Here is a 17,164-nt window from a genome sequence, read left to right as displayed (position 1 = left end):
AAAATGAAACAAAAATTAAACTTTTGATATGGTTTTGAAAAAAATTGAAAGCATAGGTACTAAAACTGACCAAAACTAATAATTTAAGTATTAAACACGTAATTTACCCAAAATAGTAATTCGACTTACGGAAGTCCACATTGGATTATTAAGATAATTGGAAAAGAAATAACAAATATTAAAATCTAGGCGACCGAATTTGAGAAAAGTTTTTTTTTAATTCTAAAATGATTAAACTGACAATAGTTTGGTGTTGCATGAAAAATTATGAAGTATTTTTATTACTCACTTCGTTAAGTTTGTTAATCACATTTATTGCATACAGTTTTTGATTAGTTTAAGGATTATTATAAAAATAAATAAATCATATCACAAATAGATTTTGAAACTTTTTATAGGGAGGGAAAACAGAGATAAGATTTTTTATTTCCTTTTTTTTTTCATTAGATTTAGAAAAATAAATATTTTTTGAATTTAATGAGCGAGACTTAGTAATCGAGAGAATGTTGTTTTATCTAAAGAGAAAATAATTTCATTGACAAAAAATGCCTTATAGTATACGATTTTAATCAACTTTTTTTGGATTTGCCAAAATGACCAACTAAATCGCAATGCGATCGATAATTCGTAACGCGATCTCCGGTATCGCAAATCAGTTTTCAGATTCGCAACGCGAACTTCGACTATCGCAATGCGAATATGTAAATCGCAACGACTGATGGTATTACATTTGTTTCTTAAGAATTTTCTCTAAAAAGATATTATTCGCGCGGACGTGTCGAAGACACGTATTACCACGACCACGACCATGAAGTTATATGAACATCTCCATCATGGTTTATCTTCTACACGTGTCGAAGGCATTTTTAGTCACTGAGATTATTTTCTCTTATCTAAATGATACGTACAGTAAATTTATTTGGATTTATATCCAAACACAAATTCTAATGTATATATGAACATAAACAAACATCATTATCGATAAATTGATGTTACTACAATTCAATTGCGCCCATCTTCTCAACATCTCCATCATGGTTTCCGAATATCCTGACTGTCTTGCGAGTCCTCGTTTCCCTGCGAAAAGTCGAGACCAGTATAAGTTCGGATCCCGGGACCATGTCCATTGCAGTCCCTCTCCCTTCCTTGCTGTGCTCGTCTTACTTCTTTTTGATGCTCTGTTAGTTCCACTCTTTTTCGTTTCGAATTCAATGGTGGCTTATCCTTTTGGTTAACTGCAGCAATCATACCCTCCTCCGTCAACTCTACTCGCTTCGAGCTCCTGTTCTGTGTTGCAGTGATCTTGCAACACCGTGGGGCGGAGGCAGCGGAAGTGCCGGTGTCGTTTTCTAGTGTGGAGCATCTTGCTACAAGTGATTTACTTCTATTGTAGAGGCTTATTCTTCCGATTCTTGACAACTTGTGTAGAACATGAAGCAGATTTTGGGGATACTCCAAGTTGGTTTGCTTGCCATATGTGGAGTTCCAAAAGATAATGGTCTCATCAGAAATGGAGGTATTCCGATGATCCAGCGTTTTCTCGAGGAGCGGTGCTTGAAGTTTGAGGAAAGAAGAATCGAATGTTAGCAGAGGCTGACTCCTCCGTATAGAATCGAGGATCTCAGCCCAGAGGATTCCCAGTTGATCCTTGACATGTTCATCCTTTATATCTTGATGTGATAACCATTGAAGCAGTGAACCGGATATTATCTGCAGTATAAGAACCAGCCAATGCTAAAACAACTAAATGCAAATTCCATAAAACATATTTAGAAATCAAAGTGATGCCAAGGAAGGGAAGAAGAGAGTCAGAAAAAGTAAAATTTCCCTCGATCCAAGAGAGCTTCGATGTAAAACCAGGGATTTAAACCATCATTTTTCATTCTGAAATTAACATGTTAATCGGATTCGGGTGAGTGACAAATATAAATGTGTCCAACACGGGCATTTAAAACCAGGGCTTTAAACCATCATTTTTCATTCCGAATATGCATTGGATGTTGCAAGAAAAATGAAAAGTTAAAGCAGTATAGTTGAAATGTTCTCATTCACGGTTCCATCAAATTTTGTTTGAAAGAAAATAACACCTGCTCAATTTCAGAATTAAAAAGCTTACATCGATTTAACTAATGTACTTGATCAAATGTATTGATCAGCTATATATCGGGAGTATAAATCAGATGCAAGAGCGTAAATGAAGTTTTTCCTCATCATGCTACTGCTAAATGATAAACACAGAGCAAAATACAGACCTCAAAAAATGAAAGAATATCTTGCTTCGAGTGAAGGCGACAAATGAAGCGAGTCAATGCAGAGAATACCCTGAAACCCACCCACACGAGAAATATAAACATGTATACAATTTGTAAAGGAAAAATCTCAACATGAAGCATAAATAAGCAAGAGGAATATTTACCTTGAATTCACAATCCCCAACGCTGGTTCCTTTGCCATGTTTATGTACAAGAATTTCATGACTCTGCAGGATATTAAGCGACAAAGAAACAACAGATTATAAGATTGGGGGGGGGGAATATTAAGCACCCTAGTCGGTAATAGTTTACAAGAAAAATATGCATTCTTGGTTAAAGAATAAACAAGCACAATTTTGATTTTTGCTGTCACAGATAGATATCAGATAAACTACATATCTAAATTCTTGTGTAGATCATGGTTCAGTTGGATTATTAGACCTTTCTGATTTTAGTTACCCTACAGATGAAACTTCTCCATGCTTAGGACAGCTATGTAAGTAGCTAAATATTGAACATTTCATCCATAAAAATGATGCACTCTTAATTTGAAAAGGCAAAACAGGCTAGAAATCGTGATGAGACAGAAACTCCCAAAAGGGCTTTTTCAAGACCAGCACAATTTCTGAGCAAATCAACTACGAATGACATCAGAATATGAGCCTCATGTAGGTTAAAGATGGCTTTAGGAACATGAGTGTATTAAATGTTTTAATTTACCTGGAAGAAAATTCTAAAATATTGATAATGCCACTGGACTCATTACAGACACCACATTCTTTTCCACTTTCGCCTGTATCTGAAGTCAGTTTCTGTTCCAAGATACATACCAAAACGTTGCCAGTGAAAGAAATGCAAGAGAATTCCAGATCCTTGTAACATAAACCAAGCTCGCTATTATACCGAAATATGCTGCCATTTTCATCCAAACACGAATTTAACATTGCACACAGATCACCGCCAAGAGTGTTTGTAGCGGATAACTTAAAGAACGCAGCACAAACAGAAACATATAATGATTTCCAAATCTCAATAGCCTGTTCAAGTTTTCTCTCTGATAAAACAAAAGATTCTTTCAGGGCGTCACCAGAGTTCAACAGGGCTAAATCTTTCTCAGAACAAGAGAACAAAATGAATGGATATGATAAGAGATGGCAGATGGCCCTATAAAATGCATTGTCAGAATCTGTTTTGAACAGGGAGAGATCCTCCATACCATTAATATAGTCATTAAGACATGTCACCATCGCCATACATATCTCCATGTACTTAAAACCCATGTGCCCATATAATAAACCAACAGAAGCAAGAAAACTTTCCAGGGGATCATCAAAAGACAGTACAGATTTATAAAAACTTTGAAGCCTCTGTAAAATCAATTCCATCTCAGGTGTATTTATAGCTAACTGAACCACCAAAGTGAGGTAGAGTACAGTTAGATAAACCATGGGTGAAACCATATCCATAAAAGAACACTGGTGCGGTACTTTTGAACGGTTAACTGAATCCAGAGTGCCAACATAATTGATGTCTAAAGCCACCTTGTATAGAGGGGATTCCATAATAGAAGGTTCTAACTCATCCACAGCAGCCTCTATTAAAGAAAGGGAAGTATTAAACAAATCACCAACACCTTCTGAACTAGCATCTTCACCTACTTTCTTTGTGAAACTAAATATTCTATTCAAACAGAACATAATGTTATCATAATTATTTAATGGGTTTCTAAACTCCATTTGCACTCCCTTTAAAACAGATCTAAATATCCTGACAGCTGCATCACGTGCCGTTTTTTTGCATTCTGGGGAAACTGTTGCTGTTGCCACATGAGTAATGATAATAGCAATCATCTTTAGGTGGAAGTCCAACTGATTAAGATCCCAAGGCAACCATTTAATAGGATATTGCTTCCATGAGTACCTTCCAAACCCGGGAATTATGATTCTAGCAGAAAGACGAAGGTTTACCTGGTCCTTTGGATCAGAGATCAAATCTGAACACTTCGCTGATATACAATCTTCAAGCAAATCAAGGCAAAAATTCCATAGCTGGATACTTTTACTATCTGGGCCCATCTTTAAAATTTCTTGAAACATAGGATCCAATACCACTTTAATTACTGATGGAGAGTTGATGGATGTATCAAGCTTATGTAGGAGATAACACCATGTGTTTAGGCAGGATGAGAGAACAGATATATCACATTTACTTGAAATGATTCCTATTAGAGGTATCATTGTGAGCTTTAAGCTTTTTGAAAATCCATTTAACATCAATTCACTGCTTTTTCCTGAGGATGTTTGTAACCGTTGACTTGCATTCCTTTTGCAGGACAGTATTTGAGGGTGAACCAGGGCATCAATAAGACCTTGCCAGGCAACCTGCAAAATTAAGACAACCATTTTAAGGAAGATGTTCAACAAGCTATGTATACTTCCAAAACAAATTATTAAAAGCCATCAGTAAAAAGATAATAAATAAAGCTGTTTGTCACAGAGGAGCCAACATATAGGGTTATGCTAAACAATTTTCTGTGCATGTATTGTTTAGTTGTTGGATCCTGTAGTTAGACCTTCCTGATCTCTAGATGAACTATGTCCAAGATTTTTCTTATTTAATTATCCATGAAGGAATTTGTATCTGTCTATATCATATGATAGCAAAGCTGACTTGTGAAACAACAAACCAAGAAAAGACATGCGTTCTTATTTGAATTATATGGCTTTGTACAAGAGATTGTCAAATAGATAGGATAATTCATTTGGCTGAATAGAATTTCTTGTTCTGCTTTTGTACTCCCCTATTTATTGAATAAAATGTTTTCCAAAGAAAAAAAATAAACTAAAATTTTATCAGTAATACCAGAGAAGCAATCTGGACTTGTGGGTTGTGATCTGAAAATGTTTGCTCAAGAACCTTCAACATATCATTTACTAGATGTCTGTTCTTCAAGGCACCAGATCCTAGGAAGCTGATAAACCACCCCCATGCCTGGACAGTTTGAACTTTCATACCCTTGTCTAACAAGTCCTTCATCCCCATCAGCAAATTTTTCCTCATGTCTTCAATAATAGCCTGTTTGAGAAAGATGAAGCACGAGTGATCTGAGATTATAGAATTAATCAAGCAATATTGCAAACCACCTTGAGATAAGCTTTATGATATTATATTATGAAACTGGAGGAAAGTGATTAAATTCTGAGGAGCTTAACAAACAGATTTGTGTTTGCCCTTGCAAAATGCAGTTTAAGTGCAAACTAAAGTGCAGTTTCTATCATAAAAGCACACTCCATGTATTCACTTTGGAAAATAGAAACGGGTCATGATAAAGAAAACAAAAATAATAATAAACCTGAAGCATGCAATTAGTCTAACCTATGTTAATAAGTCTGAGGGAAAAAAACATACCAAGATATATATGGGTAAAACTTTTCGTGCCATCACGCACAGCAAGTTATATGCACTCTTTGAATAAATAGGGAAACATTTAAAAAGGAAAGGGGAGAAATGCAGTAAAAATGTCAAGAGCACAATACCAGTTACATGTACCCTATCATAAAAGCACACTCTGTATTCACTTTGGAAAATAGAAACGGGTCATGATAAGAAAACAAAATAATAATAAACCTGAAGCATGCAATTAGTCTAACCTATTAATAAGTCTGAGGGAAAAAACATACCAAGATATATATGGGTAAAACTTTTCGTGCATCACGCACAGCAAGTTATATGCACTCTTTGAATAAATAGGGAAACATTTAAAAAGGAAAGGGGAGAAATGCAGTAAAAATGTCAAGAGCACAATACCAGTTACATGTACCTTTGAAAGACTTATTGGAGCAGGAAGTATTGTAGACTTAATTTTCAAAAGACACCTCTCTGACATATCTCGCTCTCTCTTATCAATGCTGAGAAGTCTTCTATATATTGGAGGAGCCCATAAGTGTGCTGATTCTCGCATCATTTCACTCATTTGGGCTGTTAACTTTGCCACAGCCTAAGACAGGTAACATAAATAATTAGTACATACAACAAACTCAGAGTTAACACTTAACACCACATCTTTCACCACAACAAATATCATAGATCATTTTAGTACATTCTATGAAGGAGAGACTACCAACAAATCCGTGATATTAAAACAATGAAAAGTAAATGAGTCTCTTGATTAAATTTGCTAATAATTCAATGCAATATGAAAACCCCGCATAGAGGCAATGGCGAACCACTGAACTTGATTATCAAACCACCAAATAAATAACTATACCTGCATGGCCTCAAACGTTGTTGACAATGAGCCACTAGGATTATCAAGGGCATGAACAACCGCCGGCAGCAATGTATCAAAGCAAGCAGCTAAAAGTGGTGTATCAAATTGTTGCATAGATATACACCACACGCCTAAATTACAAACTGACTGCCATTAAGAGATGAACAAGTTCAAAGTCACTAACAAAAAGTGACAAAAGAGTTTAAGGGGAGAAGAAAAAAAAAGGAACCTAACGTTGTTCTAATAAAAATTTATTTTACCTTCATTTTTGTAACGGTGATGAGTTTAGCCAATGACTCTAAAAGCAGCTTTACATCTTCAGCTACAGCAAGAAGTCAAGAACAGCGCCAAAAACAAAAGAAATCAACAATAAATTAAAACTTCAAATCATTTAAAAATAAAAGTTAAAAACAATTACCAGGAATTGCAGCGATAAGGGAAGGGTGATAGATCATATATCCCAAGCACTTCAAGGCTTGAGCAGCTCTGCAGTCAAACAAAAAAATGCATAAAAGCAAATAAAATAAAAAAATCAACTTGAAAGGAAAATTGTGATCAATTTTTACATTTCTTCGTCTTCATGGTGGATATCAGAGTCGATTAAATTTAGAAGACAACGAGAACTTTGAATTAGGGCTTGGATTGAAGGAGGACTGTCACTGGACTGTTCTTGGAAGTGCAAAAAAGTTGAATAACCGAACGATCGGTTTGCTTTTGAATCAGATGATATTAAGGCCTTGATTTCTTCCATCTGACCGCTGATATTCGACATTGTCAAAACGATTGTCGATTGTGAAATTGAAGGAAGTGAACATAAAATAAAAACCCTAAAAGGTTGCAATTTGGGGATTTTGAGCTTGCACCAATTTTCGCGCCAATTGGTATTGCGTTCGCGCGGCGGGAAAGGTACTGTTTGGGGGATGTGAATTTTAACTATAAGCTAAGCCCAATATTAGCCCGTTTACAATATTTATTTTTATTTTTATATATTACATAATTTATTTTATATGAAATTAAACTTATAATATCAGAATATAAATTTATAAAATACTTAAAATTTATTTTTTTATAACCAACTGTATATGTTTCGTTGATCGATTATTCTAGATCGAGTACTATAAAAATTTATTATGAACACGATCCTCCTAATTTAATATAATCCAGTCACAATGTAACTATTAAAAAATTGAACATTCTAAGAGATTTAATGTAGGCATGTAAATGAACTGATCGTTCAGCGAACCGTTCATAAACCGTGCGGCAGGAAGTTCGTTTATGTTCGTTTATTTATTAAATGAACGAACATGAACAAGATTTTGTGTTCGTTTAATTAAATGAACGAACATGAATAAAGGGCTTGTTCGTTCATTTACGTTCGTGAACGTTCAATTATATGTTCGTTTATGTTGGTTCATTTATGTTCGACACAGAGGGCAAGTTGAATATGTAACGAAGATTATTGAAGTTGTTTGGATTTCAAAAAGATTGTTTTGTTGAACAAATTAACTTTAAGACTTTATTATGTTCATATAGCTTATTTATGATTTATGTATGTTTTTGTCGTATTCTAATAAATTAACTATAAAGTTACATGTTATATTAATTAATTTTAAGTTGTTATTCTTGTTGTTTACTTTTTTTTATATTCGTTTGTTGTGTTCGAATAAGTTCTTTTGTGTTTTTGTTGTTCGTTTGTTGTGTTCGTTTATGTTCGTTCGTTCGTGTTCGTTTATTATTTAAATGAACGAACATGAATAAACTATATTCATTAATGAACGAACATGAACAAAAAAATTTGTTCGTTTATGTTCGTTTTCGTTTATGTTCGTTTATTTATTAAATGAACGAACATGAACATACATCCGTTCGTGTGCGTTCGTTTCGTTTACATGCCTAATTTAATGTCCTGTCCAAGGGTGGCAACAGGTCGAGTGGTATCAAGTTTTTAATCGATATAACTTAAGAATCATTTATATCTCCTCCACTCAAATCGTAAATCCAACTCAAATATTACAAAATATTATTTTTATTTGGAAAAATATAGGGTTAACTAAAAAATTGTAGATAAACATATCTTATATCAATTATCTATACAAATATATAATTATATTATATTATTATCTTAGATCGAATTAAAAAAATTATTATAAATTCAAAATGATTTTAGTCATTTTATAGATTTCAATTTAACTCGAACTAAATTATTTAAAAAAACTTATAATTATATTATTATTATAAATAAAAATGAGACATTACCTGTCAAAATTTATGTCAATTTGATACCCTGTATAATAAATGATTTAATTATATTATTTTTGCGTTAAGAAAACTCGTTGAGAAACTTATTCGAAGACTCTTTTGCAAGGCAACCCTAACATGTAAAATGGTTTTAGTATACTATAAAAGAATAAAGGGTCAATTATTTATTTGGTATCTAAACTGTCAATTTTAATTCGTTTTTTTGGATAATTCATCTTTATTACCCAAGGAAGTAGGGTCTGCTACAAAAAAATATCGATCTCAATACAATATATACATTCTACATGTAACCCCCTTGACCCGGCCTATGCGTTTCGACTAAGTCTAGTGGATCACATTATGATTATTAAAGACATTTTCGAAACCGTTATTCCATCAATATAAAATCACATTATAAATAACATGAAATTATAAACAAATTATACTATCAAAATCCAACTCGTAAATATAATACCAATAAGTAATAAATTAATTTAAAACATGTTTTCAAATTCAAAATCACAATAAACCGAATAGTAATAGCAAAAGAGTCATCATTATAAAATACGATATTTTAAAATAAGGTCCATGTCACTAAAATAAAGTCAACTTGCAAAATAAAAAAAACATTACAATCTGATTTACTTCAAGAGATATGTTGATCCTCCAAGTGCTCGAACCGAGGTATCTAACCAACAGTATCTGAAAGGGGAAACCATTTTCGAAAGGTGAGCTAGGCTCAGTGTGTCCCAACATTTCCATAAAATCACAATATGTACAAATCATAGTCCAGTAAATCTCACAAATTCGTAAAAAAGTTTAACTTTTGAAAATCATAGTTTAAACCCTTTTCTGGTACACCATCAGTAGTTCCCAAAATTATTTTCCATACAGTTTACTTTATGCACATAGAAAAAAAGAAAGCCGACTTAAGGATAGGCTATGAAGCTTGTATCCTTAAGCCCAAGTCAATAAGTCCATATAGCTTACCCTAAGCACACAGCAAATGAAAGCCGACCTAATGAAACATCTTGGGGACCTCAAGAGTCACATTAGGCCCATTTAGCTTGATCAGAGCTATTCCATCGTAATTCAATTCCAAAATTCAATTGCACCGTGACATAAATTCCATAAATCCAAAAACATGGTAATCATATACCATTTCAAAACAAAAATTAGATAGCAGTCATATTCCATAAATTGTCACATTAAATTGGTGCATCCATAAAACAATAACCAATAAATTCGGTGTACCACATATTAAAACCAATGAAACAGTTCAGTAATAAGTAGGGAACACGCCTCGATAATAGGTTCAAATAGCAAATCTACTGATTTCTAGTTTCACCACGCTCTGCTACAATTTTCGAACCTATTTAACAATAACACTATATTACTTATGAGTAATATAAATAGATCCCTAAAATCATAAAATTTACGGTATTACGGGTGAATACTGGCACACGTGGTTTAATTGATCTAAAAGAACTGGGTCGAGCTGTCGAACGATTCGGAGAGTCTCTTGTACCTTCAAACAATAATGATTGATCAGCCCCAAATCTTATTTAATTGTTCAAAACTAGAATTCTTAAGTATCTAAGCATTTTTCGGGTTTGACTATCAATTTGGGGTATTTCGAGTCCGAATTTGGCCAAACGGATTACGGAATCAGAATTAGGACGTCGAAAAACATAAAGTATGACTTTCCGAAAATTCAGATTCTTGGTCAAAGTCAAAGTCAACCACTTTGACCGTCAATTTGAAGGCCTTCGGGTTCGAATTTGATGAAACGGACAGCGGAAACGGATTCGGCACGTCGAAAACTATCAGGATAGGTATACTCGAAAAAGATTAACGGTCGTTTAATGCTCAGTCAAAGCCATTTTAGGTTTTGGTCAAAGAAAGTCAACGGTCAACGGTCAACGGTCGGGTCGGGTTAGACCGGTCAAACCGGTTCGAACCGGTCGAAACCGGTCAGAACCGGTTTCCAGCAGCCACTCTCCTTGCGGCGGCGCGTGTGGAACGTGAGGCGTCCTCCGGGGCCCTAAAAATCCCGGAAAATTTTCTAAAAATTATTTTGAGTGATTTCGAGATACTTACAACGACCGGTTCAAATTTTTAAACGGCGGAGAGCTCGATTTCAAATCGACCGAATCTTTGACTGCTCCACCTCCTCACGCGCCACCGTCGACGGCGGACAAGATTGACACAGGCGGACCCGCAACGACACAAGGAACACGATGGTGCTGGAGGTGTCGTAAACGGAGCAACGATCGGCGATGAATTTAAGATTTTCCCTACGATAGAGCTAAAAAAACGTCGATGCTTTGACTTGAAATTCCTGGCGTTTGGCAGCGTTTCGCTTCAATTAATTTAAGGGAATTGTTCCTAACTCGATAATGAACACGATGGTGGTTTCAATTTGACGATCAGATGTCAAACGACGTCGGAATAGGACTTGAAAGTGGAGGTGTGAGAGGAAGAAAGTTTAAGGAATTGCATTTGTGATTTATGATTGTAAATCAGAAATCACGCTTAAATCATCAAAGCCTACCGATAGTTTTAGGGAAAAATCAGGGCTTGGTCCTTGAATTTCCTTTACTTCGAAAATGGCATACAAGTTTTCATAAATTTTAATTTATTCACTTAATTTCACCCATTTTCACAATTTACCTCCAATTTCAATTAATATTATTTTGTAAATATTCGGGTTGTTATACTACATACAAAAATAAACAGATCGGTTAGTCAATCCCCCATGTAATACAAAGGTGAGAATTAACTCTATCATTCCTATTGATTCTTTTCCCTCTAAGCTTAATACCTACTAGTTCTTTGATGCAAACAAGGAGCTCGTCTTTAATTCGTTTTAGTGTATAAACTTTTAACTTTTTTTACAAGCATGTCTAATATTTAGTTTTTGTTTTATTTTAGTACCCCACCGTTAAAAATTTAATGCGTTTAATACCTCAACTATTGGTTTTGGTCTGTTTTAGTGCTTAAGCTTTCAAAAAAATTCAAAACTTAATGTTAATTTTTTAACGGGTACTAAAATGAAACAAATTAAACTTTACGTATATTTTGAAAAAAAATTAAAAGTTTAAATATTAAAAAGAAATAAAACTGATCATTTAAGTACTAAACACATAATTTACCCAAGAATAAATTGGAAAGAAACAGACAAGTAACGGGGGAAATGAGGAGGAAGACGAAGTCGTGGGTTAAATCGGACGGACAAAAGAGCTTGAATAGTGTCGGGCATGGCATGTTTTTCGATTTCTGTGTTGTTGGAACAATTAGATAGGTAGCGTCAATGATAACGTGACAGCTCAGTGCATGCATTTCCATGCGATTGTCCCCCTCCCCTTACGTGCCACTCTGACCTTTTGTCGCTCCACTTGTTCGGGAACTCCACGTCTTTTCAATTAAATTGCAAATATTGAGGTTTCAAATTAAGTAGATTATATAATATATTTTATAATTATTAATATTTAATTTATTGATTGATACTATGCATTGCGTATTATAAATATTTCTCATAAAATTTTATTTTTATTTATTTATTCATAGTTAAAACTTAAGTCTTTAATGATATTTAAGAGATTAATATTTCATCTCGTTAATTCAAGGAATAATAAATAAAAAAAATATGAATTTATAACCTAATAAATAATCAGATTATTACTTTATAATTTTTAATAATCAAAATATTCAATAAAATAATATTTTACAGTTAATAAATTATTTTAAAAATTTTAATGATCAAAAGAATCAATAAAATAATATTCTATAATTAAAATAGTATTTATCTATTTTTCTACGGTTGAACACTCCATGAAGTTAGCAAAAGGATACAGATAGAAAGCGTCCGACAAAGTCGCACGGTAAATTGGTAACATTACAAATTTACCTATTACATTATAATTATCGGTTTTGATGTTTTTGGGATTGATACAATTTTAAATGTATCGACACTTTATGCGTGCACCTCGTTGTGCTTTTATTTTGGGGAAAAAGTATCGACACATATTTAAAGAATGTCGATACATAATGTTAACCTATTTACTAATTAACCAATATATTTTTACCGGTTACATTGTAAATTTACCTGTTTATGGGTTTTTGTTCTTTGAAAAACTGATAACATGGTGGGTTTCCCAATGTTATTCTTTTGTAACTGCAAAGTTTTTATTTTTTTCTTAATGGGTTTTGCTTAAAATATTTAACTTTTTGTATTAAAAAATGAAAATTCTAAATTAAAAATGACCACACAAGCACACTTTTTTACTACCGGTTTTGTCATTTCGAGACCGATTTTGACATATTTTTACCTATTATATTATTATGAATCGATACATTTTTATAAAGTAACGACACTTTATTTGTGCTATAACTTCTTTTCTTTTAAATTCCAAAAGTGTCGATACTTATAATAAAGTATCGACACTTTCAACAAATCCGGTAGCTGTTTACCGGTTTTGTCATTTCGAGATCGGTTTTGTCATATTTTTACCTGTTATATTGTTATGGATCGATACATTTTTATAAAGTATCGACACTTTATTAGCACTATAACTTATTCTCTTTTAAATTCAAAAGTGTCAATATTTATAATAAAGTATCAACACTATCAACATATCCGGTAGCGCTATACTTGTTTTGTCATTTATAGACCGGTTTTATCATTTGTTTACCTGTTATATTATTATGGATCGATACATTTTTATAAAATATCGACACTTTCAATATATCTAGTAGCGCTTTACCTGTTTTGTCATTTATAGACCGGGTTTGTCATTTTTTTACCTGTTATATTGTTATGGATCAATACATTTTTATAAAGTATCGACACTTTCAATATATCTGGTAGCGCTTTACATGTTTTGTCATTTATAGACCGGTTTTGTCATTTTTTTTTACCTGTTATATTGTTATGGATCGATACATTTTTATAAAGTATCAACACTTTCAATATATCCGGTAGCGCTTTACCTGTTTTGTCATTTATAGACCGGTTTTGTCATTTTTTTATCTGTTATATTGTTATAGATCAATATATTTTTATAAAGTATCGACACAAACCGACAAGCTAAGTTTGTCGGTTGCCAAATTTTTTAATATTTCTTCATGATTTCCACCTATTACATTATTATTACTCGATATTTCCGATAGCGCTAAACCAAATTTGTCAAATATATTTTAATATATCCGGTAACGCCGTATATTAACTGTATATTAATCCGACTTTCCTGAGACAACCCCCAAAGATTCCATTTATTTTTGTAAATAAGCTCCGACCCGAGATGTTGGTGGGATTAGGGAGGGGCATGAGTCGTGTCGGATTAAAATTTTGATTAATTTGTCTCAAATCTAGTTTAGGAATAATTTCATTCGATCCAATTTTGGTATGAGTTTAGGGTTAACTTTACTTAACTCAATTTTTTTAAATAAAATTCGAGCCGGACTTGATCCGGTCGATCTAAAATAAATATATTTATAAAAATATTATTTTTATTCAATAAAAATAGAGATTTAATTAAAAATAATAATATATAAAGAGTGTTATTGTAATTATTTGAAATTATAAAAAGTAATTTAATTTTTTTAGGGTCAACCTGTATCAGATATTTTTTAATCTACACTCAAATTTAATCTGAATCTAATTTTTTAAAAAAAAATCTGATGATCGAGTTAGGTAATAACTCGTTGGATTCGGTCCTATGCCCATTCTTAGGGACCGTGGTTGAGCCTCCGTCAGTGGGTATTTTCTGGCCTTATAGGTGAGCTGTCGTTCATGGGTTAAATTTTGGAGGATTCCCCTTCTATCCTCTTTGATCTTTACGGTTCTTCATGCATTGATTTGATCCCATCAAGGCTAATGGTGTCTTTTCAATTATCAATCATTGACTTGTCTCTTAGATATTTTTCTTTATATTTTCCCTCACATGCACAATAGTTTCAGTGAGAAATAAAACTTTGGATAAACTATTTATCATTTTATTTTTACTATCGATTTTTTAGTTTTATCAATCATATCATTTAATTATTTAATTGTTTCAATCAAATTATTATTCGTTAATTATTGATAGAAATGATGACATAACAATTAAAAGAAATTGACATAATTATAGTTATGTGGCTTAATTGAAACAATTAAATAGTGAAGTGGTCAAATAAGTAGTGGCTTTTAATGGCCACGTCATCATTTCCGTCAATGATAACGGTTATTGGTTTGATTGAAACAATTAAATAGTTAAATAGTGTGCTTGATAAAATTAAAAGATCGATTACAAAAGTAAAAGGACTAAATAGTTAAGTGGTCAACTGAGTAGTTTACCCTAAAAATTATATGTTAATGTGTCGAGTTAATAATGCATATTAATCATTTTTATTCAATAGTAATTATTTTAAATAGAAATCAAACTATATGTGATTAAAGAAACGATTGTTATTTCTAGAAGTTTCTTGTTCAATCATCAGAGACTACAGAAGTATTTAAGCATTCATTATCAAATGATCGAGAACATGGGCGAACGCACTGAAGCCCCTAAGGAGAAATTATTTCATGAACTTGGTTCATCATGTCATCCATGGTCCCAGTGAATCACATCTATTAATTTTAAAATAACTTTCAAATGAATGTTCACTCATTATTTATACGTAATAAAGAAGTGAAGATTCACATTGGAAAAAAATGAAATGGAAAAATGTTATTAGTTGGGACCATAGATGACGTGGTGAGCAGAATCCATCTAATAATTTCTCCCATAAGAACCAAGTGCATCTCATTATTTTGAAAAAAATGTTAAATTTAATTTAAAGTGTTAAAGAAAAAAAGATAAAAAAACATAAAAAATTGCATACCCATTATTTTTTGAAAAAAAATTAAAATTTTGGACCCGTTCTTAAATTTATGAATCCGATATTGATCGCAAATCTTTAAAACAAATACAACTACTTGTAAGCACACTAGATTAATAAATTAATTAAAATTACAAAATACAAATATTAAATTATTAAAAAAATGAAAAAAAGAAGGGGGACAACCATACAGAGAGAGATGAAGTTGGAGTTTGAGTGTGAAGCATGCATTTTCAGAGCTGGGAAAAACCCAGAGTATCTCGAGTGCATGGACCATAATCCATTACACAAAATTCAACACAAACCCTTTCTTTTTCACAAATGGGAAAAAAATCAACTTGTTTTTGTTTGGTATATATATAATCCTCCTGTTTGAACCATACGATCAAATTCTCATCTTTGGTGGGTCACATTACTCCTTTCATACCCTGTTTTATTTCCAATCAACTGGTGAAAACAGTGATCTTTTTGTCCATAATCTTCAACTGTTCCATGATATTTTGATGAGTCATTGTTTTGTTCCGAAACGACAATCTCTAAAGTCCTGGGAAAACACCAAGCCATGGAGAAACCAGCGTGATCACTTTGTCGGAACAGGAAAAAAATGTGGTGAATGGTGCTGCCCATGGGAGCTGGATCCATATTTAAAGCACTGATTGGCAAATTGAGATGCTCTTCGTGAGACAAGTGGCACGGGCTAGAATTTCGACTATATGATTCGTGTGATCTTAGGTAATGAAATTTGAGCTTCGGTTTCGGTTGAGTTTTAACTTTATCTACAAAATCTCATATTCGAAGGAGCTCAAATTCAGCACGAACCAATTGACTTCCGTGATAAAGGAATTATTATTATTATTCTTGAGGATTCGGGTTCGAGCATCATAGATATCAAGGGTGTGAGCGTTCAATGTTGAAAAATTGAGAATTATCTTTGAACATATACTCCCTTATACTTGCAACATGTTATTTAAAGAAAAGGAATTCGAATTCAAATTAGTCTTATCAAATCAAAGAGAATATGTTTTATTATCCAATGATCGGATCAGATGATCCAGACAAACTTAATACTCTGCTCTTTAACGAATATTATTAGCACACACGTTTCGGACCTGAGCTCACAGCATGAAACATAAGACACTAACGTAAGAGCAGGTGGTTTTGCATGATAAACGTAATAATTTGTTATATAATATACTAATATTAATGTTATATAAAATTGCCACGGTGGCGCTTGTAGGTCAGTGGATAGAGCGTCTGTTTCCTAAGCAGAAGGTCGTAGGTTCGACCCCTATCTGGCGCGGTTATGTTTTTTATTTACACTGCACACTTCCTAAAGACGCTTGGAAGATTGTGGTAATGGATTTTATTGCGACTTTACTGCCTGAAAAAGTTAGTCCAGAATACATTAAAGATTACGAAAATTATAATTAGCGGTTCACTGAAGGAGATGGAGAACAATGAACTATAGAAGATGAAGAATAGTGAGATCAAAGAGAGACACTTCAAGAATCCCTTTTTCTTAGTGCCGGTGTTAGAATTAGAA

General features: G+C 33.0%; 1 protein-coding gene and 1 non-coding gene across 2 annotated transcripts; one reads left to right on the top strand and one right to left on the bottom strand.

The window, feature by feature from the left end:
• Positions 1–914: 914 nt before the first annotated feature.
• Positions 915–7,408, bottom strand: LOC120164738. Its single transcript, XM_039174403.1, has 10 exons — positions 7,089–7,408; positions 6,941–7,008; positions 6,783–6,844; positions 6,520–6,669; positions 6,073–6,249; positions 5,115–5,327; positions 2,973–4,633; positions 2,417–2,479; positions 2,253–2,322; positions 915–1,710 (listed from the first exon to the last, which is right to left on the bottom strand). The coding sequence occupies exons 1-10, from the start codon at positions 7,292–7,294 to the stop codon at positions 1,033–1,035; spliced, it is 3,348 nt and encodes a 1,115-aa protein (XP_039030334.1). The 5' UTR covers positions 7,295–7,408; the 3' UTR covers positions 915–1,032.
• Positions 7,409–16,848: 9,440 nt separating this feature from the next.
• Positions 16,849–16,921, top strand: TRNAR-CCU. Its single transcript has one exon. It is a non-coding gene; the product is annotated as a tRNA-Arg (tRNA).
• Positions 16,922–17,164: the final 243 nt, after the last annotated feature.

The sequence above is a fragment of the Hibiscus syriacus genome, unplaced genomic scaffold (assembly GCF_006381635.1).
Source record: "Hibiscus syriacus cultivar Baekdansim isolate YM2019G1 unplaced genomic scaffold, ASM638163v2 tig00111542_pilon, whole genome shotgun sequence".
In the NCBI taxonomy this organism is placed as follows: Eukaryota; Viridiplantae; Streptophyta; class Magnoliopsida; order Malvales; family Malvaceae; genus Hibiscus; species Hibiscus syriacus.
Note: the sequence above shows the minus strand (reverse complement) of the source record. Positions and strands in the feature narration are given on the sequence as shown.